The 11,530-nt window shown below is 47.0% G+C and overlaps 1 protein-coding gene across 1 annotated transcript in view; it reads left to right on the top strand.

Moving 5' to 3' along the window:
• The first annotated feature begins 367 nt into the window (after positions 1 to 367).
• Positions 368 to 11,530, top strand: part of IQGAP1 (IQ motif containing GTPase activating protein 1) — a 116,313-nt gene continuing 105,150 nt past the window's right edge. Inside the window, exons 1-2 of the mRNA XM_010349494.2 lie at positions 368 to 517; positions 2,853 to 2,952. Of these exons, the coding sequence (XP_010347796.1) occupies positions 463 to 517; positions 2,853 to 2,952 (155 nt within the window). The 5' untranslated portion in view covers positions 368 to 462. The remainder of the gene's footprint in view (positions 518 to 2,852; positions 2,953 to 11,530) is intronic.

Here is an 11,530-nt window from a genome sequence, read left to right as displayed (position 1 = left end):
TGCAGAGGTTAGCTGGGGGGCCAGCGAGAGAAGAGAGACGACCCATGATTTTGATTTCAGGAAGCAGACACCGGCAGCCTTTCGGTTAGAGCTGCGGGTAGGGCGGTGGCCCTGGGGCGGGGCTGTAACCCTGGGCGGGCATTGCCGGCAGGGCAAGCTCAGCGCCCGCGGGTTTGGAGGACGGGCTCTACCTTCTTCCGCCTACCGAGACCGTAGCGGGATGCAGAGCGGGGCCGGGCTGAGGGGGCGGGGCGGGGCGACTCTGGCCCCGCCTATTTCCGGCCGCTCAGGCCGGTGCGGCAGGGCGGGGCGCTGGGGCGGGGCCTTCGGGGTGGGGTTGACGGGACGGGGCGGGCCTCGGGGACCCGGGCAGCCCGCGCACTTGGCAGGAGCTTGCATCTGCCGACGCCCGCGCCTCCAAGGTTTCACGGCTTCCTCAGCAGAGACCCGAGGTCGGCCGCCATGTCCGCCGCAGAGGAGGTTGATGGGCTGGGCGTGGCCCGGCCGCACTATGGCTGTGAGTGCGGGGCTCCACGGCTTGGGGGCTTCGGGGCCGGGCTAACTGCAGACGAGGCGCGGCTTTCTTGGGGGCTCGGCCGGCCGGGTGGGGCAGGGCGGCTGCCGGCAGCTCGGACCCGGAAGAGCAGCCCCGGCGTGGCAGCGGGCGGCGGGCGGGGAGGCCCCGGGTGCGAGCCCCCTCCGGCTCTGAGGCGGCGGCGTGGACCCCCGAGGCCTCCCCGCCTTAGCTGGGGCTGCGGTACGGGGAGCCCCACCCAGCGCTTCTCGCCGGCTAGGCTCGACCGAGATTGGGGAAGGCCGCCTAGGGTGAGGTGGCAGGAGGACCGCGCAGGGCGTGTCCCGGGGACTGGGGTTTGGGGACGCGGGCTCTGCCACTGCTCCGTGGAAAGGTGCTGCCCTAGTGCTGCCTGCGGGGTGGACGCAGAGGGTAGACCGAGGTCCAGACCTGCCCGATCCTAGGCTAGCTGAGAGGTGCCATCCTGGGCAAGTCACTTCGGTTTTCTTGGGCTTGGTTCCCTCCTCAAGATTTCTAAAGTAAAATTAAAAAAAAAAAAAAAAAAAGGCAGAAAGTCCTCTGACTTCCTCATTTTCTGTTGCCTGCCCTGGACGTCATTGAACTGCAGGCACGACTGGCTAAAGGAGGACCCTTTGGGGTTTTAAAGGATCAACATTTCGCACATCAACAGTTATATGTGTGGTATTGTGCAGCGTTTGTGAAATTAAAGATGAGTAAGATCAGGCCCTGCCTCCAGAGAACATTTTAATCAGACAGGTGTGCAAGCTAATGTTTATAAGGTGCAATAGAGATAAAAGATGCTGAACCTACTGGCCGTACAGAGTAATGTAGGTTAGGAGAAGGGGCTTGGGGAAGACAGTCTGAGTATGGGAGGTGACTTTTTTTTTTTTTTTTTCCGAGACAGAGTCTTGCTCTGTTGCCCAGGCTGGAGTGCAGTGGCACAATCTCAGCCCACTGCAACCTCCACCTCCCAGGTTCAAGGGATTCTTCTCCCTCAGCCTTCCAAGTAGCTGGGACTATAGCTGTTCACCACCACACTAAGCTAATTTTTGTATTTTTGGTAGAGATGGGGTTTCACCATGTTGGCCAGGATGGTCTCAAACTCCTGACCTCAAGTGATCCCCCTGCCTGGACCTCGAAAAGTGTGAGCCACTGCCCCCAGCCAGAAGGTGACATTTGAACAGAGCCTTGAACAATGCTGTGTAGAAAGTTTGACAGGTGGCCAGGTGTAGTGGCTCCTGTGTGTAGTCCCAGCACTTTGGGAAGCCGAGGTGAGAGGATTGTTTGAGGCCAGGAGCTTGAGACCAGCCTGGGCAGCATAGTGAGATCCCATCTCTTAAAAAAAAAACAACAAAAACCAGGGGTGGTGGCCCACGGCTGTGGTCCCAGCTGCTCAGGGCTGAGGGTAGGATCATTTGAGCCCAGGAAGTGGAGGCTGCAGTGAGCCATGACTGCCACTGCACTCCAGTCAGAGTGACAGAACAAGACCCTGTCTCAAAAAAAAAAAAAAAAAAAAAAAAAGTGTTAGGGCATGGTGGAACAAGAGATGGGACATGAGAGATGGGCACGGACAAAGGTAGTGAAGAATTGAGGGACACTGTGTGTGCTGGGAACTGAGCGGTGTGGAGAACACCGTGGTGGGAGGAAGTGCAGAGGAGAGTTTCCAAAAATAGTGGAGACCAGACTGGGAAAGACCTTGAATGTCTTCCCAAGGAGTTAGGAATTTTTTCCATACCTGGTACCCAGGAAGGAAGCAGATCGCGTCAAGGTTAAGCTTGGGCTTTGGAGACAGACTCTCCAGTGTGAATTCAGGCCCTGCATTTATTTGCCGTGGGGCTGAGCTCATTCAGCCTCAGTTTCTTCATCTGTAAAATAGGAGCAATAATCACGGGATTGTTACGGGGTTTCAGTGAGAGAATGCGGGTAAAATGCTTAGTACAATTACTGCCACTTATTTCTGAATAACGGCTGGCACTGGTCATTAATAAAAGAGGGAAACAGCATTATCAGATCTGTGTTTAGAAGTTCTGGCAGGTAGGGAAAGATTTGGGCCCAAATCTCAAGTCAGTATTTTTCAGGTTTACATTAAATTTAGTACATATTTATATTATACATTTTTATAAAGGTCAAGATGAGTATCGTTGAAACCACATAGTTCTTTTTTTAGGAAGGTCATTGTAGTACACCTGGCTAGCCACACATTCATCAGTTACCCTGACTTTCTAGGTGAGTAGCAGGAAATTGATGCTGTGGCAATCTTTTATCACTCAGGAGGGCAACAGATCCTGGTGTTTACATTCTTTCTTTTATGCTTTAGCTGTCCTGGATAATGAAAGGCTTACTGCAGAGGAGATGGATGAAAGGAGACGTCAGAATGTGGCTTATGAATACCTTTGTCATTTGGAAGAAGCAAAGAGGTAAAGATTGGCTGGCTGGAGAGAAGATTAAGAGAAGGGAACTGATAATAGTGTGAATACAAATAAAGATTTCTTTGAGGCGGAGTTTGGTGGTCCACGTCCGTAATCCCAATGCGTTGGGTGGCTGAGGCAGGAGGATCACTTGAACCCAGCTGTTTGAGACCAGACTGGGCAACATAGTGAGACCCTGTCTCTACAAAAAAAATTAAAAAATTAGCCAGGTGTGATGGTGCATGCCTGTAGTCCCATCTACTCAGGAGCCTGAGGAGAGGGAATCACTTCAGTCCGGGAGGTCAAGGCAGCAGTGAGCCATATTCTCACCACTGCACTCCAGCCTGGGTGACAAAACTCCTGTTTCAGGAGAAAAAAAAGAAAAAGATTTCTTTGAGTATGTTGCAAATGTAACTGGGAAGCTGGTGGTTGAGGTGGTTGAAGTATAGATAGGGTATTTATTTACGGCAATAAGTAGCCTTGATGACAGTTTATCATGAATCACTGTGATGAGCATTTAAGTGTACTGAAAAATTTTCCGGGTTTGTGTTGTTCAGCTTGATGCTGATTATGCATGTTTTGGGCATTACCAACTGTGGGGTGGAAGTAGCATCTTTAGGGTTTGAAGTTATTGGCTTTAGTATTTCACTAGTTCTTCATGAATTTGGGTTATATATGAATCGAGTCTTCTCCCATGACCTGTGGAGTGGGTGCTTGGTTTGGGAGGCTTAGAAGTGTAGTGCTGTTGGTGTAGGTCCATTTGTTAGGCAATATTCAGAGGCAGCATCCTCTGCACTCTTTGTGAAGTGAATGTAAAGCTATTCTTTTCCTTTTTCAGATGCCCCAAGACCTTGTGGTCTTAATTTTAGAGTGTCAGTTTGTTAGCAGTCATTCATTTCTTTTGTTCTGTTGCTGGTGTTCTTTTGCAGAGTCCCAGGGTGGAGGTAATTATAGGTCATATAGTCTAAAAGTGAGCTTTGGTGAAGAAGGCAAATGAGAGATAATGAAATATTTATAATTAACATTTAGGCCGGGCGTGGTGGCTCAAGCCTGTAATCCCAGCACTTTGGGAGGCCGAGGCGGATGGATCACGAGGTCGAGAGATCGAGACCATCCTGGTCAACATGGTGAAACCCCGTCTCTACTAAAAATACAAAAAATTAGCTGGGCATGGTGGCACGTGCCTGTAATCTCAGCTACTCAGGAGGCTGAGGCAGGAGAATTGCCTGAACCCAGGAGGCGGAGGTTGCGGTGAGCCGAGATCGTGCCATTGCACTCCAGCCTGGGTAACAAGAGCGAAACTCTGTCTCAAAAAAAAAAAAAAAAATTTAATGAAAATCAAGGGTGTTTCAAATGGTGCTAATGAGCGTGTGTGTGTTTGTGTTTTAATTCTGAAAATTTTAAAATGCTATAAGAAAGTCCAGAGAACAATATACAAACATCCTTGTGTCCCAGAACTAACAGATGTTAACACTTCAGATATTTCCCTTTCCTCTAAAAACAAAACAAAACCAACATAGCTGCATTTAAAGTCTCTTTTGGGCCAGGCGCAGTGGCTCACGCTTGTAATCCCAGCACTTTGGGAGGCCGAGGTGGGTGGGTCACCTGAGGTCTGGAGTTCGAGACCAGCCTGTTCAACATGGGGAAACCCCATCACTACTAAAAATATAAAATTAGGGGGGTGTGGTGGCACATGCCTGTAATCCTAGCTACTCGGGAGGCTCAGGAAGGAGAATCACTTGAACTCAGTAGGCAGAGGTTGCAGTAAGCGGAGATCATGCCATTGTACTCCAGCCTGGGCGACAGAGTGAGACTCCATCCCCAAAAAAAAGAATAAATAAATAAAATCTCTGTCATGCCCCTCTAGTCCCGTTCTTCCTTCTCCTGGGGCAAGCACTAACCTGTATTTTGCATGCTGTCTTGTATCTAGGCTTCTTTTCTGAGCTTAAAACTCTTCCAGGAAACTGAAGCTTGGGTTTCAGTGATGACTTCAGTGAGGAGGCTAACACTTGTCTTTCTAAATAATAGAAGACGACATAGCAGGACGTGCTATGTCACAAGAGAAGGGGGCATTTTCTCGTATGAACTTTAGAAGAAAACAAAAATTGTAAGATCTGTGCCGCTTAAATTGTGGACTTCTAGGTTTGGAAGTTCAAAGAATTTGAAAGCTGCAGCTGTTCTAAGAGACCATCTTGTGTTCTGTGGGGCTTTGGTGATTCTGCTGAGGTGACCTGGGGGTGAGAGGGAAGAGCCTCAGCACACCTTCCTTCTCCCATTGAAAGCAGCTCTGCTTTTGTTTTACTGTTGAATTTCCGGAATAAAATTCCACTTTTTACAGAGAGTATTTTGGCTAACACCTCCCCACCCCCAACACTACCACTAATCTAATTCCACTGCTAATCTAGTTCAACCGTTTTATTTATATGAGGACACTGAGGCCTGAGTTTTTGGTCTACTCATAGTTTTCTTGATTGAAGAATAGTATCCATGATTTTTTTTCCCCCCGAGATGGAGTCTTGCTCTGTCACCCAGCCTGTATTGCTGTGGTGTGATCTCGGCTTACTGCAACCTCTACCTCCCGGGTTCAAGCGATTCTCCTGCCTCAGCCTCCCAAGTAGCTGGAATTATAGACGCCCACCACTATGCCCAGTTAGTTTTTGTATTTTTAGTATAGACAGGGTTTTACCATAATGGCCAGGCTGGTCTCGACCTCCTAACCTCAGGTAATCCACCCACCTCTGCCTCCCAAAGTGCTGGGATTACAGGCGTGAGTCACCAGGCCCTGCCCCATCATTTTTTAAACTATGGTTCTTATAACCAGGTGTAGTGTTGGAATCACTTGGGGAACTTTAAAACAAATACAGGTATCTGGGCCTTCCCATAGAGATTTTGCTTCAGTAGGTCTAGGTTGGAAAGGCCAGAGACCTATATATAGTAGCCCCTTGGTGTCTGTGGGGGATTGGTTTCAGGACACCTGCAGATACCAGAATCCACTGTTGCTCAAGTTCCTCATATAAAATGGCATAGTATTTGCATATAACCTAAGAACATTGCATATTCTTTAAATCGTCTCTAGATTACTTATGATACCTGATCCAATGTAAATGCTACATAAAAAGATGTTACACTGTATTGTTTGATTTGTATCATTCTTTATTTCTGACTTTTTGATCCATCACTGGTTGACTCCATGGACGGAGCACCCATGGATAAGAAAGGCCGACGGTAGTAGCCGGGCACGGTGGCTCAAGCCTGTAATCCCAGCACTTTGGGAGGCTGAGGCGGGTGGATCATGAGGTCAAGAGATCGAGACCATCCTGATCAACATGGTGAAACTCCGTCTCTACTAAAAATACAGAAAATTAGCTGGGCATGGTGGCACGTGCCTGTAATCCCAGCTACCCAGGAGGCTGAGGCAGGAGAATTGCCTGAACCCAGGAGGCGGAGGTTGCGGTGAGCCAAGATCGCGCCATTGCACTCCAGCCTGGGTAACGAGTGAAACTCCATCTCAAAAAAAAAAAGAAAGGCCGACGGTAGTTTAAATGCCTCTAGTGATTCTTATGGTCCTTCCTTACTTCCCACTCCTCCCATGTTGAAAAACAAGATTTAAAACAATTTAAGAACTCTGCCTTATGCTGGGATATCGTGGCCTGAGTTGAATAATACAGACCATCGTATTGCCTTCATCGGGTGATCCGTTAGCAAGGCATTGTATTTATAGGTACTCCTTCTTTCTGTCGCTGTTTTTTTCAGTATAGGAGAGTAGCCCATTTCCTTTAAAGACCACCCACAGGCCATGATCCCCTGGGGTGTTTTTTAGTTCAGTGCTTTTGCATACTTAAGAAGAAACTGGCTCACACCTGTAATCCCAACACTTTGGGAGGCCAGGGTGGGTGAATCACCTGAGGTCTGGAGTTCCAGACCAGCCCGACCAACATGGAGAAACTCTGTCTCTAATAAAAATACAAAATTAGCTGGGTGTCGTGGCACATGCCGTAATCCCAGCTACTCAGGAGCCCGAGGCAGGAAAATCGCTTGAACCTGGGAGGCAGAGGTTGTGAGGCCGCAGGGAGCTGAGATTGTGCCATTGTACTCCAGACTGGGCAACAAGAGCAAAACTCTGTCACTGGAAAAAAAAAAAAAAAAAAAAAAAAGGTAGTAACTAAGGCAGTGAAGACATTGTGATAATCTTCATGTTTTATTTCTTTTTTTTAAGGGAGGGCATAATAGTGCATTTTACCTTGGCACACTGCCCATTGGCTTTAGCATCATGGAAAGGTACCTGATCTATTTTATGGAGGCAGTCCTAAAACTGGGTGTGGTGATTTTTGTTGCTGTTGTTTAAGGCTTTGATTTTTAAAAATCAACATTGGAAGCACCTATTTAGATTGCATAACTAGAGAGGACAAAGGAAAGAAGCCTGGGAATGTTCTGGTGAGAAAAGAGAACTAGGATCCCTGTCGGTCACCTGTGTGGCTGCTGCCACCTCTAACAAGTGTTGTGAGTACACCAAGGACAAATGGCATGCTCTTCATTATTAGCTAGCTGTTAACCTCTTCCAGTTCTTTCTCCTCCCTTGATGAGCCGGGCTGTATTTTCTGTGCTCCTAGAGCCCCTCTTTCCCCTCTAGCACTAGGTCCTATTCACTTTTTTGGTTTGGTTCCATCCTGTTTCCTTCATAACCTCCACCCCTCCCAAGTTGGAAGAGCCCCAGGATCTGGGATTTACAGCAGCTCTGAGGCCAGGAATAAAGATCATAGAGATGGGAGGGAGAAAACGTTCCCCTCTTCAGTTCTATTTATAATACCTCAACTCCACCTACTAAAAGCTCCACCTTGTAGTACAGTGGCCCCATTGTGTATCCTGGGGCACTCCATTTTCTCCTGTGCCTGTAACGGAGCCCTTTCTTGGGGAAAGACAGGAGTGTGTAGAGAGTGAATATGACTGTAAGTAAGAGTGAGTGTAAGTGTAGAGAGACGAGAGTGTTCTGTGGGTGTGGTTTTGTGTTTCCCTGAAAGGTTAAGTGGGAAAATTTAGAGGTGAGTCCTGTACATGAGCACTGGGAGTGGTTGAGAAATAGAAAACATAGAGATTTCTGCTTTTTTTTTTTCTTTTCTTTTTCTTTTTTTTGAGACAGAGTTTCGCTCTTGTTACCCAGGCTGGAGTGCAATGGTGCAATCTCGGCTCACTGTAACCTCCGCCTTCTGGGTTCAGGCAATTCTCCTGCCTCAGCCTCCTGAGTAGCTGGGATTACAGGCATGCACCACCATGCCCAGCTAATTTTTTGTGTTTTTAGTAGAGACGGGGTTTCACCATGTTGACCAGGAAAGTCTCGATCTCTTGACCTCGTGATCCACCCGCCTTGGCCTCCCAAAGTGCTGGAATTACAGGCTTGAGCCACCACGCCCAGCCTTCTTCATTGTTTAGAGAGCAGCTTCAATATTGAAATTAAGCCACTGTTCTAATATCACCTAATTATTCAAGGCTTTTTGCTAAGGGATTTTATGAATCCCTTATACATCTTAAATTACTATTTATGCTTAAACCTAAGTTTATGTTTATCCTTTTTCCTGTTCTTACTGTGTTTTACATTTTTTTTTTTTTTTTTGTGAGACGGAGTTTCGCTCTTGTTACCCAGGCTGGAGTGCAATGGCGCGATCTCGGCTCACCGCAACCTCTGCCTCCTGGGTTCAAGCAATTCTCCTGCCTCAGCCTCCTGAGTAGCTGGGATGACAGGCATGCGCCACCATGCCCAGCTAATTTTTTGTATTTTTAGTAGAGACGGGGTTTCACCATGTTGACCAGGATGGTCTCGATCTCTTGAGCTTGTGATCCACCCGCCTCGGCCTCCCAAAGTGCTGGGATTACAGGCGTGAGCCACAGCGCCCGGCCTTTTTTTTTTTTTTTTTTTTTTTTTGAGACAGAGTTTCACTCTTGTTACCCAGGCTGGAGTGCAATGGCGCGATCTCGGCTCACTACAACCTCCGCCTCCTGGGTTCAGGCAATTCTCCCGCCTCAGCCTCCTGAGTAGCTGGGATTACAGGCACGTGCCACCATGCCCAGCTAATTTTTTGTATTTTTAGTAGAGACGGGGTTTCACCATGTTGACCAGGATGGTCTCGATCTCTTGACCTTGTGATCCACCCGCCTCGGCCTCCCAAAGTGCTGGGATTACAGGCTTGAGCCACCGCGCCCGGCTTGGGTTTTACATTTGTTTTGGCTAAGGAACAGTTGTATAGGTGCGATGAATACCATTTCACTCAGTTGAAGGAGGTAACATTTAAGCGTGTGAGGTATGTTCAGTGCTCAGGTCTTGGACAGGAGGAAATAATAGAAAGATCAGAATAACGGCCAGGCACTGTGGCTCATGCCTGTAGCCCCAGCACTTTGGGAAGCCGAGGTGGGTGGATCACCTGAGGTCAGGAGTTCAAGACCAGCCTGACCAACATGGAGAAATCCGTCCCTACTAAAAGAACAACAAATTAGCTAGGCATGGTGGCACATGCCTGTAATCCCAGCTACTTGGGAGGCTGAGGCAGGAGAATCACTTGAACCTTGCAAGCAGAGGTTGCGGTGAGCCGAGATTGCGCCGTTGCACTTCAGCCTGGGCCACAAGAGCGAAACTTCATCTCAAAAAAGAAAAAAAAAATCGGAATAAGATTAAGGTGAAAAGAACCAAGAAGAGAAGAGTTCAGGCAGGGAAAAAAAACAGGGAAATCTGCAAGTGAGAAGAAAGTATGATTAGCATTGGAAATGGAAGAAAATTCAGCTATGTTAAAGGTCACAGGAAGAAAGTTAATTCCGGTGTTCTCTGACTTTCAGAGAACTCCTGGTGTGTGCTTTCAAGTCTGTCATGAGCAACCCTTCTGCTGTTGAGTGCCCATACTGCAGCTCAAGGAGTAGCGCATACCCCTCTTGGAGAAGGGAAAGTTGGAACTCTGGCTGGTTGTAGACTGTCAGCACCTCCATGGTGTTAAGTTGAGCTTAGCACTAAACAGAAGCGTGTCACCTTCTGTAATTTAGGGGAATTGAAAAAGTATTTTGGAAAGAAATTAGTTCTTGGGAAACAAAGTCTCTTTTGCGTGTATGTCTTTATTATTGGCATAGAGCATTTTCTGGGATGGGCTCTTCAGATCTCCTCTCCTTTTAAGTGATACCAGAACTCCATGAACATTGCCATATGTCCAGGCCGGCACACTGATCATGAAACCAGAAGTTAGGACATTTAAGAAGCAAGAAAACCAAATGGGTAGGCGAGGTGACTAGGAAGAATATCATGCCCAGCAGCTTCTAGAATTCTCAAACTGAGGAGCATCACTTAAATGTTGAGGGGGATCATTTTTAGGATGTGACCCAAGCTCTCTTTGTACTGATGGGAAGTCTAGTTTAATCATCTCATGAGACCCAGTGTGACTTAGAGACCATAGCATGTAGCTGCTTAATGGCATGGTGGCACTAAAAGCTGATGCTTTTATTTATTTGTAGTTACCAAGGGGAAGTATGGGATGAGATTTATTCTATTTTTTTTTTTTTTTTTAAAGACGGGGTTTCACCGTGTTGGTCAGGCTGGTCTTGAAATCCCGACCTCAGGTGATCCACCAGCCTTGGCCTCCAAAGTGCTTGGATTATAGGCATGAGCCACTACGCCTGGCTGAGATTTATTCTTAACTGCTAAAATGGTGACATAGCCGGAAACCTCCATTCTCTTTTCTGATACTTAATTTAGTGCAGCTGCCTTGGACAGGCTTCACCATAAGAAGTGGGTTGCATTTAAAAGTGTTATTTGTTAAAGTGGTTGAAGCTAAGTGCTTTTCTACATCATAACAATGTTACAAATGGAAGTATTCATACAAATGGGAGTAATGTGGCCACCAAAAGCTTTTTACCCTACCATGTAGCTGAAAATTTAGCAAAAAAAAAAATTTTTTTTGAGATGGAGTCTTGCTCTGTTGCCCAGGCTAGAGTGCAGTGGTGTGATCTAGGCTCACTGCAACATCTGCCTCCCAGGTTCAAGCAATTCTTCTGCCTCAGCCTCTTGAGTAGCTGGGATTGCAGGTGCCCACTACCACACCCAGTTAATTTTTGTGTTTTTAGTAGAGACGGGGTTTCACCATGTTGGCCAGACTAGTCTTGAACTCCTGACCTCAAGTGATCCACCCACCTCGGCCTCCCAAAGTACTGGGATTATAGGCGTGAGTCACTGCATCTGGCTTAGCAAAATTTAAAATTAAGAAATGTAGAGAGTCAACTAGTTAGTACCCATTATTATTACTAAGAAAAGTCATGTGACTCTGTATTCTCATAATATGAATAATTAAGTAAAACAGAAATTCAAAAAGTCTGAATAAAATGTCTTTGAAAATCTTGAATGTCGATATATCTTGGCACACTGAAAAGAATCAGACTTTCTGTTTTGGCATATGCATATGTGAGTTCAGATTCTGGTTTTGCAAGTTGCTTAGCTTGAGGCAGTAAGCTCAAATTTGTCCTTTGCAGAATGGGAACACTATTCATCTTACGCAGTTGCTGTGATGGTTAATTGCTTGGCACAGTGAAATATAGTAGGCACTCAATAAACTTTTACCCA

Source organism: Saimiri boliviensis, chromosome 5, assembly GCF_048565385.1.
Source record: "Saimiri boliviensis isolate mSaiBol1 chromosome 5, mSaiBol1.pri, whole genome shotgun sequence".
Lineage (NCBI taxonomy): Eukaryota > Metazoa > Chordata > Mammalia > Primates > Cebidae > Saimiri > Saimiri boliviensis.
The sequence above is the reverse complement of the archived record's forward strand: the minus strand, read 5'-3'. Positions and strand labels throughout refer to the sequence as shown.